The following is a 23,459-nucleotide window of genomic DNA, read 5'->3' as shown; positions in this document are numbered from 1 at the left end:
GAACTGTTTTCTCTGGAGGTGCTGTGTTATGCTTCCTGGAACTGAAAGGAAAGGTGGCCCACTTAGGAGAAGGGAAAGGAAATGGGATGTGGCAGGATGCACAATGCACATGTGCAAGCGACAGAAGCAGAGTCTTCGTGTGCACAAAGTGTCTAAGGCAGCCTTTGGGAAGTGTTACATACACACAGCACACGGGGAACAGAGGGGGTCACCGGGGGCATTTGTGATGCCTCCCGGCGAGGCGGAAAAAGGACTTCTCCTACCATCCTGTGAACAGAAGGCGTTCTTTGGATATGCAAGTTAGTGGCCTATGGGTCTATCACACAGAAATTGTTTTGTTGTGCCTTGGCGTTCTTAAAAGTGACACTGTTTTTTTAAGCATCTGCATGATGCTATCCTCTATTGGTCATGTCCCCACCCCCAAGACACACACTGCAATGTGATCTTGCCCAAATCTGATCTTTTGGGGAAAGATCTCAAGCAAAGTGCCTTTGGATGCCATGGAGATTCAGAAGGAGTATTGTTTTTGAAGCCCCCCCCCCCTTAGATTGGGGCTATTCTCTGGACCTCAGCCTTTTCACCTGCCAACCCTACCCAACAGAGATTTTCCATGTTTGGTTTCAAGAATGGTAATTGACTAACAGCTAATTAAAATGGTAATTGACTAGCCCTACAATGATCTACCCTAACTCCCCCTCTCTGGATGGTTCTGAGGCTAAAGTACCAACAGGGAGAACAATGTGATAAGTTTACCAAAAAGAAGAAAAATGGGCTAGAAATTTAAAAATGTATAGACAAAATAAGCATCCATACAAGCCACATAGTTCCCAGCTTTATAAAAAAAAAAAGCCACAAAAAGAACAGTCCCTAGCTTAATTCTTATTATGTCCCACAGGCCATTCCGAAAAAGGATAAAACACTTTTATAAAATTAAGAGACCTCTGTGAAGTCTTAGCATACATCATCCCTCTTAAAATAATGAATAGTTTAAGGGTTCAATGTCCCTAGTCTTTTTCCCTGGCAACACTACAAGACAAAATGGGCAAGCTGCATATTTGCCTTTATATCTTCGCAACAAAAGGGCTAAAGACTTATTTTTTATCAAAAAAAAAATTAAAACAAAGGCTGGGGAACTGGTAGATTGTTAAATTGATTACTATAATATTATAACATTCTGAAAACTTATCAAATCCTAATTTTGTTTCCCAAAGCTCCCAGGTGTCGGAGAACAAAGAGGGCAGCTACAGGGGCCACTGCTAAGAAAGCTGATGTGTGGCCTTCCTGTTGCCAATGCAAACACCTCTGCCTCTGCTAGAGCAGCCTGGAGAATCATCTCTCTGCAGAAGCAGGAAAAACCATCACAGGGGCCAACACAGAACAAATCAGTGGGAAACGTAGGGATTCCAACAATCACCAGGTCAATTACCAGCACAGTGCTGTGGTTAAGAGCAGCAGCCTCTAATGTGGAGATCTGGGCTTGATTCCCCACTCCTCCACATGCAGCCAGCTGGGTGCCCTTGGGCTAGTCAGTCTTGTTAGGGCAGCTCTCACACAGTTTTGTCAGAGCTCTCTCTGCCCCACAGAACTCACAGGGTGTCTGTTGGGGGAGGAAGGGAAGGCGATTGTAAGCTGCTTTGAGAATCCTTTGGGTAATGAAAAGTGGGGTATAAAAACTAACTCTTCTCTTTCTTCTAAATGAGGCCAACCTCACTAGGAGAGCACCTGTCCCCTGCAGAGTTACACAGAAGGGGGCGCTTTACCACATAAAAATTATTTGATTTAAATGTGATGCTGGCCAGGCCAAAGACGTCATGGGTACAGTTGGACACTGGGCCTTTAAACCAAGACACAGCAGCAACACAAGCACAGTCAGAACACCCAAGGGCTGTGAGCCAAGACCATTCCTGCACCAACGCGCTGGTGAAGCACCTGTCAAGGCACTGCACAGGTAAGCAGCCACGGTAAGTTGGCCCAATTCAAAACGGAGGGTCTCTGCCTCCTAAGCATGCCCTCTCTGTTGCCACAGGTGGTGGAGGCTCTGTGCCCATGCAGAGTTACGCTACTGGGAAGCCTCAAGCCCAATTCAGACTTCAAAGTGTAATGCACGTGCCGAGTCAGCCAGGTGAGTTCTTTTGCCTGGCAAGCATCACGTTTCAGTCAGCGCTTAAAGAATCCAGAAAGAAGCACACTTTCCTTTTCTGCAGCCGTGAACCCACTGGGCTGCCTGCCCACTGCTCCCTCAAGCGATTCTCTGCTGAGTCTGGCAGCGACTCGCCAGGGTCTCAGGGTCTTTCACATCGACTACGGCCACATCTCTTTCAACTGAGCTGCCAGGGATTGAACTGGGGCCTCCTGCATGCCAGGCAGATGCTCCACCACTGAGCCATGGCAGCCCAGGGGCCTAACTGGGCCAAAGGCACCCATTCTACAGAAATCCTGCCTGCCGCTCAGATAAGATACCAAGGCCCCCAAAGGCCCTGTGAAGACAAACAGCCTCAAGCCAGGATGGCCCAGGCTGGCCAGACCTCGCCAGATCTCAGAAGCTAAGCAAGACGAGTTCCTGCAAAGCTGGGCAGGAAATTGGCTCAGCAGCAATCTGGAGCCATTTCAGCATTGCCACAGTTCTGTTCTGCAAAGTGCCCCACTCGGGGAGGTATTAGCAAGACCCCTGGTTGGCCAGAACTTGGGTGTGAGACCACCAGGGACACCCAGGGCTGCCATGCAGAGACAGGCTACGACAAACCCTTTGGGGTCAGGATCAGTGCTCCCCCTGAGCCGCAGGCAGGAAGCCCCCTCAGCAGCGGTCTGGGGTCTTGCACCGCCCACTGCCCATTTTATGATTATCACAGTTCTGTTCAGGATGTGGACTGCTCCGCTCAGCTGTGGGAGAGTTGGGCTAAGGGGAACATTGGTGGGCCCAGGTCAGTCCTAGGACGGGAGACTCCCGGGCAGTCCAGGGTTGCTACAGGGGGCAGGCGGCGGCCGACCGCCCCTAGGGTCTCTGGCCCGTGGGCCCTCTCGACGGTCCGTGGTGCCTTCGGGGCGAAGCGAGAGGAGAGAGCCGAGGGCCGTCGGGAGAGGCGCGCCCCGGGGGAGCCGCGCCAAGGGGCTCACTCCCGGCAGAAGACGTACTCGGTGTAGCTGGTCCAGATCTTGTCGTCGGCCAGGCCGCCCTGCTCGGGCGCGAAGGCGCAGGTGCCGGTGGAGGAGCAGGCGGCCATGCGGAAGCCGGCCTCGCTGAGGCGGTCGAAGGCCTGCTCGAGGAAGTTGAACTTGAGGTAGTAGCGGGCGGTGTAGCGCTCGGGGGGCCGGTCCGGGTCGCGGCTCTCGTTGAGCGTCTCGCCGAAGACCTCCTTGGCCAGCGCCGTCTTGCCGCACACCGTGATGCGCGCCACGCGGCGGAACTTGGCGTCGGCCTGCGCCTCCCGCCCGATGGTGTAGGAGCCGCGGTAGCCGATGGTGATGTAGCCCGAGCGACGCCCGCCAGCCCCGACGCCGCCACCGCCGGCGTCCAGGGAGAGCGAGGGCGCCAGCAGCGGCCCCCCCGACGACGGGCTGCGGCTGGAGGTGGGCGAGGCCGACGCGGCCGCCTCGGGCAGCTCCGCCTCCAGGAAGGCCAGCCCGCCGGGGGGCTCGTCGGCGCACATCGAGGCGTCGCGCAGCAGGGCCGAGAAGCGCGGCAGCTGCGGCGGCGCAGTGGCGGCGGCGGCCAGACGGCGCGCCAGCTCGGGCAGCTGGAAGTACTCGGCCTCCCTCTGCAGGCGGCTGCGCTCCGGGAAGCGCTCGGGCAGCACGAGCTCCTGGTCGCGCAGGTAGTCCAGGATGTAGCGGAAGAGGAAGCCGTCGCGGTCGAGGAAGAAGCGGCCCTTGGAGTCGCGCGGCAGCGCCGAGGCGTCCGACGGCGAGAACATGCGCCACAGCAGCGAGCCCGGCACCGACAGCACCGTCCCGCGCCGCGTCACGTACACCTGGCCGCCCACGTTCAGCTCCACGATCTCCGGGAAAGCCTCCCCGCCGCCCACCGACGCCGCCAGCTCGGGCTGCTGGGGCTGCGAGCGGGCCCCGCCGCGCAAGGCTCCCCCGCTGCCGCCGCCGCCGCCGTTGGGCAGCCCCCGGGCGCTGTCGGCTAAGGCCATGGCCGGCCCGTCGGGGTCCACCTCCCCGCCCGGCGCTGGGGCGAGCGGCTTCCCGCGGGCGCCGTCCGGGGCGAGGCTTGGCTGGCTGGCTGGCTGGCTGGCGCTAGCAGCGGAGCGCCCCTCTCGGCCGCGTCTCCCGGCGGCCAGGCGCAGGGGGCGTGCGGGGCTGCGCTTATGTACCGCCGCTGGAACCGGGCGGGCAGACGGCGCGCCGAGAGCGCAGGCAGGGCTGGGGGTGGGGGCCGGGCGGTGGGCTGGCTGACTCCGCGCCGAGGGCCGCCCTCCCCCTTCCCCGCCTCCCCCAATGGCGAAGGAGCCCGGCCGCCGAGGCCACGCCCCTCCTCCGGAGCCCCGTTGGGGGACGGGGGGGCAGCTCTTGCCCAACCGCGCAGAGCTCCGCGAGTTTTGCTTCCTTCCCCCCCCCCCGGCTCTTGCGCTCCCTTAGCGGGTTGAGCCGTTGCTTTGCAGATCGGAAAGCTTGCCGTTCAAACGCCTCCCGGCGGTCTGACCCCCTCGAAGGAGGCTTTGCGGGAGCATCTGGAAGGCTGAGACCCAGATGGATTCAGTGGGGCACAGCGTGGGCACCGCCCCGCATCGAAGCAGGCGACCGTCGGCCTCTTCCCGGACTGATGCAGCCCCATTTGCGCAGAGCAGAGGAATGTGGTCTGCTCGGGACCGAGACTGGTGCCCGTCAGCCCCCCCCCCCCCCGCCGGAGGGTCTTGGTTTTCTTGTGGGTCTGTTTGCACCACGTACAACGGCCGGGGGTGCGGAACTTTTCCCTACAAGTAGTCCTACAGCGAGCAGAGGAGAGGGGCTGCTGTGAGAAGGTGCTGGTGCAAAGTGGACCGGATCCACTGCTGAGAAGGAAGAAGTGGGACAGGGGATTCGGTGGCAGGCAGGGTGAGTGAACCTTGGACAGGGGCTCCTGACCGCTGCCCCCTCCTGGTGCCGTTTCCTTTGGCCATGGCCACCGGGGCAGCTGAAGGGGACGCCGATGCCGGAGTCCCTGCAAGGTCTTCTCTGGAGGCTGCAGCCAGAGCTGAGCCCCCCCCCCCCCGGAGCGATTCCCCCGCCAGCCACAGCCGCTCCTCTTGCACAGCCTGTGGGTTTGGCAAACGGAAGCTGCGTTCCGGTGAAGGGAAGCAAAAACATGGGTTTTTTCCCCTGCTCTCCCGCCAGATTTCCTTTTATGTTGAAGTTGCGAAAATGCATCTGTTCCTTTATTTGCATGCTTCTCTTTTTGTCCCTTCCAAATATACAGATTTTTCTGTTAAAGTTTCTCAGGGAGAACAGAAGACCCACGTTGCATGCCAGGCTTCTGCACATTAGTCATGTGCATGGGGCCTCTGGAATCCAAGCTGATTCGCTCCATTTGGTCTTTGGCAAAAAAAAAAATCCCCCATGTTCTCCGGTTCTTCCTCTCAGTCTTGAGGCAGATTGTGCTAATCCAAGGGAACGTCTGTCATTTCTTTCACAGCCAGTTCTAGAACAAAACGGTTAACTTCCCTGGCTGGCTCATCAGTAAGCATAAGCAGTCTCACTGGCCTTACTTGGGAGTCGGTTGCACGGGCAGCCTGTCATTCGGTGAAATGAAGACACGCATTTTTGAGACGGCAAATCTTCCAAGTTTGGGATCAGACCAATGTGTTTAAGTAGTATTCATATTGTTTTACAGGCGTTTCTCACAGGCAGTTCCCGAATACATTTGCTCAGAATGAGTCCCGTTGAGTTTGGTAGCACACATTTACTAGAAAATGTAGGATTACGTTCATTTAAAATAAGAAGAGTTGGTTTTTATACTCCGCTTTTTACTACCCAAAGGCGTCTCAAAGCAGCTTACAGTCGGCTTCTGCTCCTCTCCCCACAACAGACACCCTGTGAGGGAGGTGAGGCTGAGAGAGCTCTGAGAGAACTGCTCTGTAGTAACAACTCTGACAGGACTGTGACTAGCCCAAGGTCACCCCCAGCTGGCTGCATATGGAGGAGTGGGGAATCAAACCCAGCTCTCCAGACTAGAAGCTGCTGCTTTTAACCACAACACCGAGGGCAAGTCTTGCGGTCATAGATGGGAAGCCATAGCGTCATGGGAAAGGGTCGTCTTTATGGGTAGAGCTCTGGTTGCCTGTTCCATGTTGGGAAATTCCTGGAGATTTGGGGGGCAGAGCCCGGGGATGGGGTGGAGTTTGGTATATGATACCATAGGGGTGGCCAGACTGTGGCTCTCAAGTGTCCATGGCTCTCCACCATGCTGGCAGGGTCTCATGGGAATTGTAGTTCATGGACATCTGGAGGGCCACAGTTTGCCCACCCCTGGATTACAGAGTACGAATCAATTCAATTGAGAGGGTAGGACATTCGACGAACAAATAAAATAGCCTTACGGTCATGGAGCCAGTAAGAAATCTAGAGACAGGAGTGAAGTCTAACATGATTATGGTCTAAAAATCACATAAGAAAGTAAACAACACACTGAATGATACAAAAGTTGCATCGCAAATGCCTAGTTCCTCCCCTCTCCCAGCCTCTGAAGGGCTTTCTCCTCTATTCATTGGTCGTATGTCACGTGCAGCATGGCCAGGAGTCAGGAGGGTTGCCTGGCAGCCAGGCAATGGACACCCAGAGGCAGTCTGCCATATCATGACCCCTGGTGTTCCTTGGAGGAACCACCACCCAAATCCTTGGAGGTCTCCTATCCAAGTACTAGCCCAGAGTTGGACCTGTTTTGCTTCCAAGATCTGATGGGAGTGGGCTTCTACGGCTTTCTCTTCTGCCAAGCCTTGGCAGGGAAAGTGCCTGGAATATGTTCCCAGGAAAGCACTCCGCTCAGCAATAGCAAATCATCTGGCAGTCCCTGGCCCCACAAACCCAACTGGCCTCGCCCAAGGCTTTCTCTGCCACGGCCCCTTCCTGAGGGAATGAGCTCCCCAAGAACATCAGGGCCCTTGTGGAACTCGCACAGTTCCGGAAGGCCTGCGAGATGGAGCTCTTCCGCCAGGCGTACGGCGGAGGCCGGTTGGGAAAGATAACAAGAAGGCATTGAAGGGATGCTGCCCCTGTAGTGATAGTTGCACTAACACACAGACTTCTGCTCTAACGAGAAGAAGAGGCGGGTCTAGAGACAAGCCGATACGGACAGGCTCACAGAGATGGTCATTAATTCCAGTTGGTTTGACTATTTTCATCGTTTTTATTACTTTAAGTGTATGATTGTATGCATGGATGTTGTGAGCTGCCCTGAGAAGCCAGGTGCCATAGGGGCAGTCCAGAAATGTAATAATAAAGTGAAGAGATTTCGTGGTTGTAATTTTTATTAACGTAGGAGTCCAGAAGGCTTTTATATGCTGCTTTTCTCTACCTTAAGGAGTCTCAAAGCACTATCGTAATCCCTGCAACAGACACCTCATGAGACAGGTGGGGTTGCGAAATGAGCTCTAAGAGAACTGTGATTTGCCCAAGGTCACCCAGCTGGCTGCATGTAAAGGAGGAGTGGGGAATCAGACCTGGTTCTCCAGATTCGAGCTGATTCTTATATTCCATTGTTCTCTACTCTCTCATAGAGTTGCCTTCCCTTTCCTCTCCTCACAACAGACACCCTGTGAGGTGGGTGAGGCTGAGAGAGCCCTGATATTCCTGCTTGGTCAGAACAGTTTTATCAGGCCTGTGGCGAGCCCAAGGTCACCCAGCTGGCTGCATGTGGGGGAGTGCAGAATCGAACCCGGCATGCCAGATTAGAAGTCCACACTCCTAACCACTACACCAAACTGTAAGACACATCCAAGGGGCATTTCCCACGGCTTAAAAATAGCACAATGGTTGCTGATTGAAAACGCTACTAATTTGCCATAACGCACGACGTCGTTAACGATCTGCAACAATCCTGAAACCGAACCGCCAAAAGCGCTTCGTTGTAGCGCTTTTAGGGGAATCCAGAAAACTGGATTCACCCTCCGGATAGCGATACACTCCTGCAACCAATCTGCAACAGTAGCGCTAAAGACCTGTGCGTTACCATTGTTGCGGGTTCTTCAAAGTCCCTCCTCCCGAGCCTGTCCTCCAAACTTCCGGCGAACTGTTCGCCATTTTTTTTTTCTCCGAGCGAGCGGGGATCTACGAGGCAACGGGACAGCGACTGGCTTTCAAGCACGATCACTTTCGGAAATTCTGCCCGGACACCACAAGAGTTTTTCACAAGCACAGTGGCACACACCGTCACGTTCCCAAAATTTGCCCAAAGCTTAAAACCCCGTCTACCATCGGCCAGTCCTAGCGGAGTCAACGTACAGGGAGCATTTTAAAAAATTTTCCTCTGAGCGTGCCAACGAACATTCGCCGCTCGCAGTCTCCTGCTTAGCTTAGAGGGGTTCAATAGACATGATTCGTGGTGATATCATGAGGGGCGGCTTATGTGTAGTGGGTCTTTGTGTGGTTCCCGGTGCGTGCTTGTGCTTGGGTGCGGACAACCCCTTCCATTGGCGGCTAGACCTCCGGCAAGCGGAGTTGCCGTCCCCCGTTCATTTTAAAAAATTTTCCTCTGAGCGTGCCAACGAACGGTCGCCGCTCGCAGTCTCCTGCTTAGCTTACAGGGGTTCAATAGACATGATTCGAGGTGATATCATGAGGGGCGGCTTATGTGTAGTGGGTCTTTGTGTGGTTCCCGGTGCGTGCTTGTGCTTGGGTGCGGACAACCCCTTCCATTGGCAGCTAGACCTCCGGCAAGCGGAGTCGCCGTCCCCCGTTCATTTTAAAAAACATTCCTCTGAGCGTGCCAACGAACGTACGCCAGTAACATGTCATGTTTGGTTGATTTATGCTGTGGCTGGTGAATATTATTGGGGAACTGCCGAGTACTGCCGCACTTGCTCTCGGTTGAACACCGGCATGCGTTTGTGTAATGGCGGACATTTTCCTAAAATGGCTCCCGCTGCATGTTCAAACTGCTCTTCTCGCGTGTAAACGAATAAGCGCATGCGTTAAGTCAAACAACAAGGGCGCCAATCTGGCCATTAGGAGCAGATCCTGTTCCCGCGCGAGGAGCTTTGAACGTGACATGTGACCTAATGTGGCCAATGCGCGTGTCCCCTACTGCCCTCTACCAATCAGGAGCCGGCTAGTCCCTTTGTCTTTGTGTGCGGGAAGGTATATGATCCGTTGCACCCTGCACCTCCCACCACCATTTTGCTCAGCTACTAGCGAAAGCAACATGGAATCGTCTTCTCAAGCCTCGTCCGTCCCTGCAACCGGCCGTGGCCCAACTTGGAGGGACGCGGAGATCAGGGACCTGATCGGGATTTTCTCGGAGGAGAAAATCCAGGACGCGTTCCAGTCCTCCCACAGGAATAGGGAGGTCTTCGAACAAGTGGCCATTAAGATGCGCGCCCTGGGCCACAACAGGACCGGCCTTGAATGCCGGTCGAAGACCAAGACAATGAGGGCAGAGTACATGCGTGCCGTGAACCATAATAAGGGTTCCGGCAACGAAAAGGTTACCTGCCCCTACTTCGAGGAGCAGCGCCAGCTGTACGGAGACGGGGAAGGATCCGGCAGGCCGAAGCGCGTCGGCCGGAGCCTTAAGGTGGTTCGGAAGCCGGCTGCCCCGGTCGAGGAACCACCCGCTGAGGAGGATCCCGGCGAGGGCACCTCGTCCAGCTTTCGCCCTCCACCCCCCGTCCAGCAACGAGCCGCGGAATCGGTAACGCTGGACCTGATCGCCATCGTTCCTGGGGAGCCAGAGGAGGCTCCTGAGCAAACGCCCCTTGCCTCCGGTAAGTGATTTTCTTTTTATTTTATATTTCCTTTTGAGCAAATGTGTGTTCTGACGTTTGGGCATCGTTTTCTCGTGTGTTCGTTGCAACGCATAAGATGGTAGGCTGTGGAGTGCTTGCTATGGTTACTATTTGAAACGGTTTTAATTTTATAATTTAATTTTAATTTTTAAAAGATTTTAAAAGATGGTAGGCTGTGGAGTGCTTGCTGTGGTTACTATTTGAAACGGTTTTAATTTTATAATTTAATTTTAATTTTTAAAAGATTTAATAAGATGGTTGGCTGTGGAGTGCTTGATGTGGTTAGTATTTGAAACGGTAATGTTTAACCAACAGCCCCAAAATATTTGCTGCATGCCTCGCCCATAGGCCTTCTGCAGTACTTTGGCTCACTACTTTGGGAGCTTGCTTTGTGGTTCATGGTGTATGCTTGCTCATTTTTCACTATTTTCTGCTCTTGTCCACAGAGACACAGTTGCCAGGGACGGGGCCCCTAGAGTCTCCAGCAGCACCTGACGTGGATAGTGATTCGGGGGCATCAACTAACATTGGTAAGTATTAGTAAAAATAGGGGGGGGGCTGTTTTAACTGCTTTGTGCTTTTCTGTTTGTGCAGGGCAGCAGCACTGCTAAGAGAAAGAAGAGAGTCCCTCTGCGTTGCTGGTGTAGGCTTTGAAGCTGGCTTTGCCACCCTTTGGTCCTAGATCTGTTTTTTTTCCTTTTTTTGCAGATTTCATACCCGGAACACAGGAGGAGGAACAGCCTGGGGTGCTTGGACCTCCTGCCCGGCGCAGGCGGATACAGATTCAAGATGGTGAGCGTGCATGACCTGTTCCTTTCGAGCCATAGCTGCAGGACAATGTCGCTAGGCACTAACCATGTGCTCCCTTTTAATTGTTGAGAGTCCTGCTGTGAAAGTAGGCAAAAGTAAAAGCACACCATGGGCAAACAAACAATAGCCATGTGCTCGCCGGGGATTGTTTAAATTCTTGGCAGGAAAACACGGGGACAAAAAAGAACACCATGTCCACCATGGTGTGTTTTGACTTTATTGATGTTACTAACAGTTTTGTTTCTCATTTTTTGCCAACAGAGGTTCTTTCAGATGAGGAGGAGGAACCACCCCTGGCTCCAGGCAGCCCACCACCTAGAGGTGCGCTCCCAGCAGAGGAGAGGCTTACGAGGGAACGCGGCAGGCTGAGGCGCGTCTCCGTCTTGACAAGCGTGGGAGAGAGGCTCCTTGAGCACTGCTATGAGGAGTCACGGCGTGCCGCGGCCGCTGACCAAGCCATGCTCACACTCATTGCCCAGGAGGGGAGAAAATTGAGGGCAGTCCTTAGAGAGACAAACCAAATCCTACGCGAAGGCGTGGAGGAGGTGCGACTGATAAGGAGACTCATGGAGAGGGCTGTAGTGGTCATGGAAAGGGCCTACCCTCCACAAATCGCCCCCCCCCACCACCACCCACACCAACACCACCACTTCCAGCACCCACCCCACCGACTCCCTCTCAGAATGCCTCCACCCAAACAAGAAGGAGGACTATTCTCGGAAAGAGAAAAATAAAACCAGCAGACAAGTACTCCCCCTCCTAGTTTTGCCCACTTTTTCTATTTCATGTTATCTGTGTTTTGTTGTTTGTTGAATAAAGTTTATATTTTTGACTCTGTCTCTGTGTACCCTACTGTAGAATCTGCAAGGCCGAAAGCGGCCTCTCTAGTGATTGTCTATATTGTGGTACTGCTGTGTGGGTTGGAGGTTGGAGGGGTGTTAGTTCAAGGAGTTTTAGGAGTGTGGTGTGGGGTTAAATATGTGCGAGTTTAAGAAGTCACACTGGAATCTTGTTATAAAATTTGCAATAACATTTTATTTTAAAAAACATTTTAACAGGGGAAAAACATTAGGGAATGAAACTTGGAGCCCCACCAGCACCACCACCCCCCACCCCCCTGGAAAACCTATTTTTTTTAACAAAAGTATACATTTAACAGGGGAAAAACATTAGGGAATGAAACTTGGAGCCCCCCCCCCAACCCCTACCCCAAAACACAAACAGGAAACAAAACTCAGGTCCCACTGCTCCCCTGCCCAGCCCCTTCCATCTCCCTCACTCTCCTGCTCAACCTTCCCACGGACCCCCGGACTTTGCGGCGGAAGAGGTCCTCATCCTCCTTCTTCTTAACTGTGTGGGGAGGGAGAAAAAGTACACATTAGTGCCACACATATTTTCAAATTTCTTTAGTTTACATGCATACACTTTTAAGTGGCCTTAGCCACAGTGTGAGAAGAGTTGGGCAGTGGGGAACATAACCTACGTTCTTCCGCCTCCCTCTGTTGCCTTTGCTGCTCAATCTCCCCTTTCAGCCACTTGAGCCTCCAGGGAAGTAACTCTGGCCTCCATGGCACGCAGCCTTGCCTCCACAGTTTCAGCTATAGAAATCAAACAAAGAATTTGATCACACTCCAAAAGGAAGCATCACATCAGGCTCCCATATGGCTCCATGGGGGTACACACACATGGGTCTCCCTCACAGACATAAAACTCTCACCTGCAGCCTGTCCCGAGGTGGAAGGTCCCTCTTCCTCCCCCTCCTCACGCTCAGGTGCTGTTGCCAGCTTGGATGGTGATTGTGTGGCTGGGCAAAGAAAAAGACAAATCATAATTAAAAGCACACAAAACAGAGATGAAACACAGCTGGTGGACACACCACAGTTAGAGTCTAAGCGCATAACCAAAGTGGTTCTACAGTACTGGCTGGCTAAGTCTGAGGGGGTTGACAGCATCTAAATACTTTCTCGAATTTCATTGGGGACAGTAGGGGAAAGAGGCAGCTAGTCATTCCATGCATGTTTAAGGGCAAAACACAACGAGGGCAGCACTCACCCATATGCCTCCTCATGTCCAGGGGGGGCTTCCCAGCCTTCTCCCATATTTTAACCATCTGGTCGTGGAAGACCGTCCTCCCACTTGGCTGCGGGATCCCCCCCCACTGTTCCAGACTGTTTAGGAAGTCCAGCTTAAGTCGCTTGAATTTTGTCCGGACCTGCTCCCAGGTCCGGACGTAGCCCCTCTCCCTCAGCTTTGAAGCCAACACCAGGTAAGCACCCTTGGTGTGGCAGTGGGTGCTGGCCATAAGGCGGCCAACACTTTTCGATTGGAGCACAAGCTCCAGAAGTGCCTCAGCCTCGGCGCGCTGCCAGAAGGAGCCCTTCCGTGGCTTCGGCATCTTCGGAATGACGGTTAGGGAACGAACGTGCGTTGCTCCGATCGACCACCCCGTTTTTTAAATGTATCAAAGCTGCCCACCAATAAAATTATTCATTGGAACATGAGTGGATTGATCCTCCGGTTTGACAGGGGTCGCCAATACTTCCTGGCTACCCGCCTCCCCGAACTTTCCCCATTCAGCGCTTCCGTATTGTGTTTGTCAATTTCAGTTGGGAGTTAGCATTTAGGGCTGTCAAAGTGCTTTTGGACCAGAGAATCCCCGTTTTTTTGCTGGCAAAGTACACAAACCGCACAAGACAAGGTTAAACAAAGAACACAAAACTTTATTCAACAACAGAGTAGGAAAAACAATTAAACACGCCTCCTGTTTCTGTAGATGTGGGTGGCTATGGCGTCCCGAACCTTGCACCCCTCAGCATATATCCTTTTTCTCCTTGCTTCAGGGATGTCCTGTGTATCCTGAAGGACTACAGGTTCAGGTTCGTCCTCAGGGAAGGGGATGTTATGTCCCTTGTCCTCGCATATGTTGTGCAAAATCACACATGCGATTATCAGCGGAGTCACATTGTCAATATGTACATGGAGTCGTGACATTAAACAACGGAACCGTGACTTCAAACGTCCAAAGGCACGCTCCACTACATTCCTTGCCCGGGAGTGACTGAGGTTGTAGTGGCTCTGCACGTCCGTCCTTGGCCGCTTGTAGGGAGTCATGAGCCAGCGTCGTAATGGGTAGGCTCCGTCCCCGAGGACCAACGCCGGCACACGCACGCCCTCAATGGTGGCGGTGGGGTTTCCTGGAACAAAGACCCCTTCGTCCATGGCTTTCCTGAGGTTGGATTCCCTGAAAACAAGGGCATCATGCCTCCTGCCACTCCACCCCACCTCGGCATCGATAAACCGGCCGGAGAAGTCCACTGTTCCTTGCAGGAGAACAGAGCAAAAGTCCTTCCTGTTCCCGTACTCTTTTATGCTTCCCCCGGGGGCACGGATAGGGATGTGGCTTCCATCGACGGCCGCAAAACAATGCGGGAATCCAAGCCTGGCAAACCCGTCCATACTCTGGAATAAGGGAAAGAAAAGAATATAAGCCATTGCATGTCAGCGTGGGGTGTATCGCGTCTTCGTTGCTGACCTGTCAAACAAGAAAAAAAATTTAACGGGAAAAGGGCATAGAATGACACTCACCGCTCCAAGCCGGTCTCCGAGGCACACGACTTTGCTGAACAATTCCGCCTCCATGGCGAGGCAGAACTCCTTAAGGATATCGCCAACCGTAGTGACTCCGAGTCCGAATTGCTGGGCTACTGTCCGGAAGTACTGAGGGGTGGCCAAGTACCACAATGCGGCAGCCACCCTTTTTTCAACTGGAACGGGGCGCCGCATGCCAGTGACTTGCCTCTCCATGCGTCCACGTAGAGCCTCCACGAGTTCAAAAAATGTCCCCCTCGACATCCTGAAGTTGGCAATCCAGTGGTCATCATCCCAGCGAGTCCACACAAAATTCTCCCACCAGTCAGAGGATCGTTCGTCCACCCAGAACTGTCTGGGGAACCGGACCTCTGCCAGAGCTTGCCAGCGTTTCTTGGCCGCCATGGTTACCCTTACAGAACGTCTTCTGCTGCTGGTCAGCGTTCCGGGCACCCGTTCTCGGTACTCCGCGATAGCAGACGTCCGACGCGACAAGGCGGTATTCATGCGCTGGACCACCGCGAGCATGTGAGCCAGCAATTGAAAAATAAGCCTCTCCATTGCAACGTTGACCTGTGCTGCGGGCAGTAGGCTACGCAAACAAAAGAGTGAGGCCGACCGCGTGTCTGCCCAGGTGCATATAAGCAGGTAACCTGTGGGCGTGTACTGTGGGCGGGGATTAACCAATCAAACATGTCAATGCATCTGGTTCCTAGAAAACAATAGAAAACACGTTCCAAGGGCGCCAATGATTGGACGATAACGCGTTGCTACGGGGTTTCCTGGGTTTTTTTAAAAAAAAGGGAACCCCGACAAGTTCGGCTTTAGGGTCGAGGTCAAAGGTGTGCCTGCAGTTTGATTGACGGGCACGGGAGGCCAGAAGCGCTAAAAAGGGACCTCCTTTGTAGCGATAAGACGGAGAACCGGAAGCCTGTGGGTTACGAAAGTGGCGAGAAGTGAAAGTGCCAAATTCCGCAAAAACCGCAGCTGTGCGTTACGGGCACGGCTAGTTACATTTCGCTACTTGAAGTAGCGCTTTCACAAACGGCAACCAAATAGCAACTTTGAGCTCTGTGCGAAATGGCCCCAAGTATACACATCTTGCATACGTGATTTCGTATATGTTCTGCATGTGAGGCCTGACCTGGAATGGCCTAGGGCAGTGGTCCCCAACCTCTGCGCTGCAACCCGGTATCGGGGCTGCGCCGGGGCTCCCTCTCCCTGCGCCCCCCCCCCGCAGTGAGAAACTTCCCAAGCCACTTCCCAAAGCGGCCGATTAGCTTGCGACCCGGCAAGCTTCTTTTTGCAGGAGGGGGGGGGGCGGAGAGGGAAGCACAGCCGCCAGCGCAAACGTGCATGCGCGGCAGGTCCATGTATGTGTGTTTGTGCCATGTGCGGCCGCAAACGCACATGTGTGGCACTTTTGCGCATGCGTGGCAGGTCCACGCATGCACGTTTGTGGCAGCCCTCCACCCCACCGGTCCGCAGCCTAATAAGGAATTCCCAGGCCCTCCATGCAGAAAGCCTGCATGAGCCGCACACCCAACTGGGCGTACCACATAAAGTGGGATTATGCCAGAGGATTTTTTTATATTTGGTGAAACGGGATCTGCAGGCCTCCAAACTGAAGTTGCTGCTTTAGCACCCCGCCGCTCCCCCCTTTGCCTTCAAAAGCAGATCAGCATGCCACAAAGTGAAGCTCTCCTTGGCATTTCTGATTGCCACAGGTTTATTCTGAAAGGCCGGGGGAAACAGGTTGGCCGTTTTTCCGAAAACATCACTTTCCAGGAGAATGGTAGCACGCAAAGAGTGTTTGCAGCCTGGCACCGGAGAAAGGGAACAGCGTAAATACGGCCATTATGTTTAATTGATCGGTACCCACACAGTGAGTATGGCAGGCAAGGGGAACGTTGAAAAGAAACAGTAGACTTGTAGGGCAGAGTTTTCCTTTGCTTTGCATCTGTAATCCCTTAATGTGTTTGAGGATTAGCGGCCTATTGAAAGGCAGCTGTCGAGCGGCGTTTTCAGCCATGTCTTCCCACCATGCTTTGCTTTCTGAAATTAGTCTTTTCCAGGGTCGCTCCCTAAGCCTTGCTTCCTCCCTTCCTCCAGAGTCCAAGGACAGAGAGTTCCCAGAATTCCTGCTCTTAATGAACTAGAAGTGTTATTTCCATAGGATCCAGCACCTTGGTTATCAGACCCAAGAAGAAGAGCTGATTTTGGATACCCCATTTTTCTGTACCCAGAGGAGTCCCAAAATGGCTTACAAATGCCTTTCCTTTCCTCTCTTCACAACAGACACCCTCGTGAGATAGGTGGGGCTGAGAGAGCTCTGAGAGAACTGAGACTGGTCCAACATCACTAGAGGAGCAGGGAATTGACTCCAGTTCTCCAGGGTAGAGGCCACCACTCTTGACCATGACACCATGCTGGCTCTCTGCGGCTGAGCACCCTGACCTCCAAACCACACTGATTTTGCTTAGCCCTGTTTCTGCTTTTGGGGAGACTTTCAAACAAAGGCAAACTCCAAAGCCAAAATGAATAAATAGGCTATTTGGAGTTGGAGCCAATGTGGGAGTGAGGATATTGTTGCCCAGGAAAACCAGGGAAAGCTAGATTGAGATCCACCCTCAGCCATGATTGCTCAGTGAGTGAACTGGGATGTCTAGGGTTGACAACTCCTGGCTGGGAAGTACCTGGAGATTCGGGAGGGCAGAGGCTGAGGAGGAAGAGTTTGGGGAGATATTTTCTCCAGGTGGCCTAATCTCTATTGCCTGGAGAGGAGTTGTGAGAGTGGGAGATCTCCAGGTACTACCTGGTGTCAAATACACACTCACTGCCCTCTTTCCTGTGGCCTAAGGATAGTTATGAGGATAAAATGGGAGGAGGGATCGGCCCACAGTTCTCCCTGAGCTTCCCAGAGGGGTAAAAAAGTACTGAGTTTGTGTAAAACAAGCAACCGGCTGACAGTTTGTCATATGCCAACTGACCATTATGAGGTAAACCAGCCACTTTCTATCAGTACAGTAAAGGTAAAGGTATCCCCTGTGCAAGCACTGAGTCATGTCTGACCCTTGGGGTGACGCCCTCTAGTGTTTTCATGGCAGACTCAATACGGGGTGGTTTGCCAGTGCCTTCCCCAGTCATTACCATTTACCCCCCAGCAAGCAAGCTGGGTACTCATTTTACCGACCTCGGAAGGATGGAAGGCTGAGTCAACCTTGAGCCGGCTGCTGGGATCGAACTCCCAGCCTCATGGGTAGAGCTTTCAGACTGCATGTCTGCTGCCTTACCACTCTGCACCAAAAGAGGTTCTTATCAGTACAGTAGTCCTATGTTTTTTGTTCTCAGCAGAGTTTTGTCAGCTCCCGCCTTCCTGGACCATGGACATGTAGGATGAAATCCCCCTCACTGCATTTCAGGGCGCCACAGACGACTGATTCATGTGTGTGTGCCATTCACAGCGAGCGTTAGATCATTTCCCCCCCAGATCCGCCTCACGCTTGAGCAATCTGGGTTTCATAATTCGGAGTCTGAGACACACAAAGCGTGGATCGGTCATTGTGTTGCTTGAGAAGCTTCTGTTGCATTGCCCCCCCCCACACACACACACACACATGGAGAACTATCGTGTGATGCCTCAGCCCTTGCTGAATCTCATGTGCTTTTCGGGACTGTCGGGTTTCGCAAGCGACAGGAGGGGAACTTGCCGCTTCAGGCTGCTCAGCTGTTATCCGCTGGGTGTGGAAATGTGCCTTCTTGAGAAAACAAGAGCAGCATTGACTTCATTATGAAGTGATGCAGTATACTTGTGTGCACACCGGATCCCACATGGGGGTGAGCATTGTAAATGATTGAAAAGTACACGTACAGCATCCTTGATGACTTCCCCTGAAGTCTGCAGAAATAAATTGGTTGCCAGAGGAGATGCCCTCAGGACCAGCATCACACAAGATGGGAGCCAGAGGGATGGGTTGTGCTGGACAGTTACCTCAGACACAACAATGAAGACAAACTGACCTGCTGTGGCTGCAGCTTTGGAGAACCAAGGCCGACGGACAAGAAGAAGAGGTGTTTTTTTTGTATCCCACTGTTTTATTACCCAAAGGAGTCTCAAAGCAGCTTACAACCAACTTCCCTTTCTCTCTCCACAACAGACACCCTGTGAGGCAAGTGGGGCTCAGAGAGCTCTGAGAGAACTGACTGGCTGAAGGTTTCTCTGTGACTTACAATCACCTTCCCTTCCTCTCCCCACAATAGACATCCTGTGAGGCAAGTGGGGCTCAGGGAGCTCTGAGAGAACTGACTGGCTGAAGGTTTCTCTGTGACTTACAATCACCTTCCCTTCCTCTCCCCACAATAGACATCCTGTGAGGCAAGTGGGGCTCAGGGAGCTCTGAGAGAACTGACTGGCTGAAGGTTTCTCTGTGACTTACAATCACCTTCCCTTCCTCTCCCCACAATAGACATCCTGTGAGACAAGTGGGGCTCAGGGAGCTCTGAGAGAACTGACTGGCTGAAGGTTTCTCAGTGACAATCACCTTCCCTTCCTCTCCCCACAATAGACATCCTGTGAGGTGGGAGGGGTGGCCTGAGAGAGCTCTGAGAGAACTGACCAAAGATCACCCAGCAGGCCTCATGCTTCTCAGAGTAACTTAAAATCACCTCCTCTTCCTACAACAGAAACCCTGTGAGGTAGGTGGAGCTGAGAGACCACTGAGAGACCTGTGACTGGCCAAAAGACCAGTCAGTTGGCTGCATGAAGAGAAGTGGGGAATCAAAGCCGGTTTAGTGGCCACCACTCTTAACTAGTACACCAAGCTGTCTCTCTGGTACCAATAAAGAATGAGGGACATCAACGGAATGAAATGTGATTTATCAATGAATGGCAACCAACCTGTTGTATCCAAACCCCACCCTCCTCAAGCTCCACCCCGTAAATCTGGTATTTCTGATCCTGACACCCCAATCATAAATCAAGGCCTCAATGCAAAGAACAGCAAAATGATTACTCAAACCCCCTGACAGAAACAAATTTTTTTTTAAAAATGAGCTTCCTGAAGACAATCAGCTTTCTTTAAGCAGAAGGTCCAGAATTGGGGTGCCATCACTGAAAAGGCCCTGCCTCTCTCAGCCTGTTTCATGGGTCCAGTTATCCAAGCTATCTGAAATGGGGCCCTACTTGAAAACCAAAGAATTCATCCGGGACGAGCCATTGCAGTAAGCCCCCTGAACCAGACAGGACAGGGCTTTAATCATTTATTAACATGGGATTGCATGGGATAGCATGGGATTGCAACCAGAAACTAAGAGCCAGTGCATAAAGTTAGCCCAAAGGTCCATCTAGCCCACCATCCTCCCTCTAAAGTGTGCACAGCCGGATCTGTCCAGGAAGCATTGGGGCAGGAGGTAAGAAAGGTATCTACTGCCTCTTTAGGAGCAGATAATCATTCTTGTGGAGCAGGTATGATACCGTCTCTGGATCCTGTCCAGGCTGAATCAACTAGAGTTTCCACAGCTCACACAGATTGTTTATGGTGGGAGGTTTGGAGGCAGGGACATGAGGGGAAACAACAGTGAGTGCCATTACATCACTTCTGATGCAAACCTGGAAGTGACATCATAAAGCCATAGAATTTCTAGCAATTCCTAGAGCCATCCTCCATAACTTCCAGGTTTTCACTGGAAAAGATGCAATGGCCTTCAGAACATCACCAAGCTACTCTTTTTATTTTTCTCATGCTACTGCTTGGGGGGTGGGGGTGGGCAGAGGAATCTAGAACCAGGAGCCAGCAGGCCTATTTCATGGGGGTCCCAGTGGATATTACCAAGACGGAAGAGTTTTAAAGTCTAAAGGTATTTGACTTTGTTAGGTTCGGGCAGAGTGAACAAGGAGAGGGAAATATTTGGCCAAGAAGCAGGAGAGGAAGCAAGGAAGACAGTTCCAATGGGAGCCCTGAGGGAGTGATAGATCAGAGGGAAAAGGAAATTAAGTGAGGATCGATCAGAGAGTCAATAAAAGTGCTTCGGGTCAAGAAGGAAATGGGCTCAGAGAACACAGCTGAAGCATCAACCGCAGCGGATCCTAAAAGGAAGGTGGAAATGCACAAAAATAAAAGGAATGCATTTTCAAAGGAAGTAGGCTGTATTTGGGGTTTAGGTTTATTACATCGGTATTGCAACACAGAAGTACATTTTTTCCACCTTGGTGGCCAAGAAATATGTTGGGATTTTTTCCCCATTTGGTGCTCTGGTGTATGTTTGCAAATGACAAACAGCGTTCCAGGCCTTTTTTTATCTTGCAAAAAGAGCAGAGGAGCTGGAAGAAACGACAGATTGCAATGGATGGTTGGGTAACGCACAGGTTTTGCCACTGCTCAAAAGCAATCAATTAGAAACATGTCTCCAAGGCTGGAGATCTGTGTGGAATGGATAGACTGATCCGCATTGATCAGGCATTAAAGCCCCCACAACACTTTTCCAGAAAATCCATAAGGACACAACAGACACATTGTAAGTGCAGACCCAATAGCTATAGCCTGAGCTTTCCTACAGCACTCGCAGACTGCAATTCTTCACGTACTCATACAGGAGCAAATGCCATTAGATTGTGTAATTTCTGAGCAAAGGTGGCTGTTTCCTCATTCTCATTTTCCTCCGTTGTGCATCCCTGTCGCTTTGATGGTGGTCTTCTGTATTTGCTTAGCTCCATCTAGTGGCCAATTTAATATTGCATCAGTTTTATGTCCAGCATAAAAACCTGCAGTTTAAATCTTCAGGAGGTTGTGCCGGAGATAAGCTGATGTACTATTGAGTTGACCACTAGAGGGAGGAAAACCCTCATGGAATAGGGGGGAAATCTTTGAACAGGAACACACAAACAAGGAAAATGGAAATGCAGATCAGCCTGTGTACAGAATTGCACATAAGCTTCACCATCTTCTTGTAATCCTTATCAGAGGTTCTGTAAATGAGGACATTATAGGATTGCCCTGCTAAACACATGAAGCTGCCTTATGCTGCACCTGATCACTGGCCCTTCAAATCAGTATTGTCTGCTCTGACTAGCAGCACCTCTCCTGGGTTTCAGGTGGAGATCTTTCACATCATCTGCTATCTGAGGACTGGCAGAGTGTCTGCTTTGCAGGTAGCAAATTCCAGGTTCAATCCTTAGCATCTCTTGCAGAAAGGATCAAGTAGCAAGATGGGCACTAGGATGAAAAACCTGCACTGTGGCCTTTCTCAGGGCTGGCTATATGGCAAAAGCTCCTGCCCAACCTTGGACTCTTGAGGCCCCGACTCCAAACCTCAATGAACATTCCTGACCCAGGGGTCACCAACCTCCAGGTATGGCCTGGAAATCTTTTGGAACTAGACTATAGAGACCAGCTCCCCAGGGGGAACTGGCTGTTTTGGAGGGGGTACAATGACAACCCATCTCCAGGTACCACCTTGGGAGGGGGGAACTCTGTGGCAGAGAGATTTCAGAATGGGAGTGGTGGGGACCTGGGGATTGGCTGGAATTGCAGGTCATTTCCAGGCAACAGAGATCAGTCCCCCTTGAGAAAAGCCCTGGCTTTGGATCCCATGGAAGTGTAGGGTACCAGGCTCCAGGTGGGAAACAAAGAGAAATGCTGGGTGGCAGTAATTACTAATAACAATAGATATTAAATAATTGTCACAGTTTCTTCCTTTAATGAAAATATTTAATTGATAGCAAAATTTGCTTCAAGAACTGAACACCTTTCAGTCAGTACGTTCTTCAGTTCAGTTCAATATCAATAAATCAAAAACAGTGGTATGTTACAAACATGAAAGCATTGGTTGGCAAAGAACTTACAGAGGGTTTCTCAATTACTGCCTCTATGTCAGCTTTTCTCAACTTTTTTAACCTTGAGAAACCCCTGAAAGATTCTTCAAGCTTCAAGAAACCACAGAAGTGGGATCTCCAGGTTCCAGCTGGAGGCTAGCATCTCTGCCACTGGTCATGGGTGCCAGTCTCCAGGTGGGACCTGGAGAATCTCCAGAATGAAAGCTCCTCTCCAGACTGCAGAGATCAGTTCCCCTGGAGGAAAGGACCAGTTGGGATGGGGGCTGTGTGGCACTTCCCTCTATACACAGATAGAGAGAGAAAGGACACAGAGGACACATAAGACAAAAGCATTAATCCCATCTCAAATTGCAAACCTTTTTAACCACACAGTCACCTCCCCAGGTAGGAAATACCTGAGTGTCCCCCTCCTTGGATGATTCTGAGATGTTGGCCAGAATGTCCAAATTTAAAGAAAAAGAATTCCATAACAGTCAATGAGCAAGACAAAAAAGACTTACACCATCCTCCCGCAACAGCTTCTTCTGCCTGTTCTCTAGCTACATCTAGTTAAGGCAATGGCAATCTGTACAGCTTGGTGTAGTGGTTAGGAGCAGTGGCATTTCCCGGGGCAGAGGCTTTTCCTGTCTGCCCTGTGTCCCAGAGGGCCAGCAGGGGGTTGTTTCTGGGCCTTCCGCATTCCCCCTCCAGAAGGCATGCATTCTGGAAATCAGTTGCAAGTTGGGCAGAACACCAGACCTCACCAAGCAGTTGGCAACCCTAATTTGAGCCCACTAAAATAACACAACACAGTGTCCAAGCTCTCTGGCCTGGGTCAAGACATCTAAATGGCCACATCCAGTCCAATGACAGAAACTGGGCCTATGTGGAAGCAGTGAAATAAATCCCACCTCCTTTAGCGCAGCATCTCCCACATCTGTTCCAAGTATCTTAATCGAGTCAGAATATTCATACCTCCCAATGTGCTGCAGCTCCCTCTGGCCCACGCTGCATTTCCAGAATAGCTTTCGGAGAGAGCACAGCCCACTTGCCTGCCCCTCCTCTTGAAACCCTGATTTATATTTTCAACCAGCCTTCCCTCGGGGTAGGAGTTATAAGGGGCATGGAGCTCCAGAACAATTAATTATTCACCTCCAGTTTCCAAGGGAAAGGACCTGTTGTCGGAGAGGAGGAAGTTGTGTGTGTGTGTTTAATATCTATTAAAGTTGCCATCGCTTGGCGTGCGTGAACTGAAAGTCTAAGGGGTTTTTTAATTACTGTTTGTTGTGAACTTCGGGAGAAAGGTTAACAAAGTCGTGGGCAAGTCTGCT

General features: G+C 51.9%; 3 protein-coding genes across 5 annotated transcripts; 1 reads left to right on the top strand and 2 right to left on the bottom strand.

Moving 5' to 3' along the window:
* Window positions 1–763: 763 nt before the first annotated feature.
* On the bottom strand, window positions 764–4,366 carry KCTD12 (potassium channel tetramerization domain containing 12). The gene has a single exon (XM_077343959.1). The coding sequence runs from the start codon at window positions 4,134–4,136 to the stop codon at window positions 3,111–3,113; it is 1,026 nt and encodes a 341-aa protein (XP_077200074.1). The 5' UTR covers window positions 4,137–4,366; the 3' UTR covers window positions 764–3,110.
* Window positions 4,367–7,849: 3,483 nt separating this feature from the next.
* On the top strand, window positions 7,850–11,798 carry LOC143840433 (uncharacterized). 3 transcript variants are annotated; one of them, XM_077343958.1, is made up of 3 exons: window positions 7,850–10,450; window positions 10,629–10,712; window positions 10,992–11,798. In XM_077343958.1, exon 1 carries the CDS (start codon window positions 9,278–9,280, stop codon window positions 9,905–9,907), a length of 630 nt encoding a protein of 209 aa, XP_077200073.1. In that variant the 5' UTR covers window positions 7,850–9,277; the 3' UTR covers window positions 9,908–10,450; window positions 10,629–10,712; window positions 10,992–11,798. The 3 variants fall into 3 exon arrangements, with proteins under 3 accessions (XP_077200073.1, XP_077200072.1, XP_077200071.1); XM_077343957.1 differs by having other exon boundaries at window positions 10,629–11,798; XM_077343956.1 differs by having other exon boundaries at window positions 7,850–10,712.
* A 166-nt stretch (window positions 11,799–11,964) lies between these two features.
* On the bottom strand, window positions 11,965–23,162 carry LOC143840832 (uncharacterized). The gene is made up of 4 exons (XM_077344304.1): window positions 23,104–23,162; window positions 12,448–12,534; window positions 12,214–12,328; window positions 11,965–12,080 (listed from the first exon to the last, which is right to left on the bottom strand). Exons 1-4 carry the CDS (start codon window positions 23,140–23,142, stop codon window positions 11,965–11,967), a joined length of 357 nt encoding a protein of 118 aa, XP_077200419.1. The 5' UTR covers window positions 23,143–23,162.
* Between the last annotated feature and the right edge of the window lie 297 nt (window positions 23,163–23,459).

This window comes from Paroedura picta, chromosome 6, assembly GCF_049243985.1.
Source record: "Paroedura picta isolate Pp20150507F chromosome 6, Ppicta_v3.0, whole genome shotgun sequence".
Lineage (NCBI taxonomy): Eukaryota > Metazoa > Chordata > Lepidosauria > Squamata > Gekkonidae > Paroedura > Paroedura picta.
The sequence above is the reverse complement of the archived record's forward strand: the minus strand, read 5'-3'. Positions and strand labels throughout refer to the sequence as shown.

Coding starts and splice junctions, on each gene's coding strand:
- LOC143840433 (XM_077343958.1), top strand. CDS start 9,278: ATGATCCGTTGCACCCTGCACCTCCCACCACCATTTTGCTCAGCTACT.
- KCTD12 (XM_077343959.1), bottom strand. CDS start 4,136: ATGGCCTTAGCCGACAGCGCCCGGGGGCTGCCCAACGGCGGCGGCGGC.
- LOC143840832 (XM_077344304.1), bottom strand. CDS start 23,142: ATGCAGCGTGGGCCAGAGGGAGCTGCAGCACATTGGGAG. Junction 12,329..12,447: donor CACCTCGGGACAGGCTGCAG/GTGAGAGTTTTA, acceptor TGATTTCTATAG/CTGAAACTGTGGAGGCAAGG. Junction 12,081..12,213: donor ACAGAGGGAGGCGGAAGAAC/GTAGGTTATGTT, acceptor CTCCCCACACAG/TTAAGAAGAAGGAGGATGAG.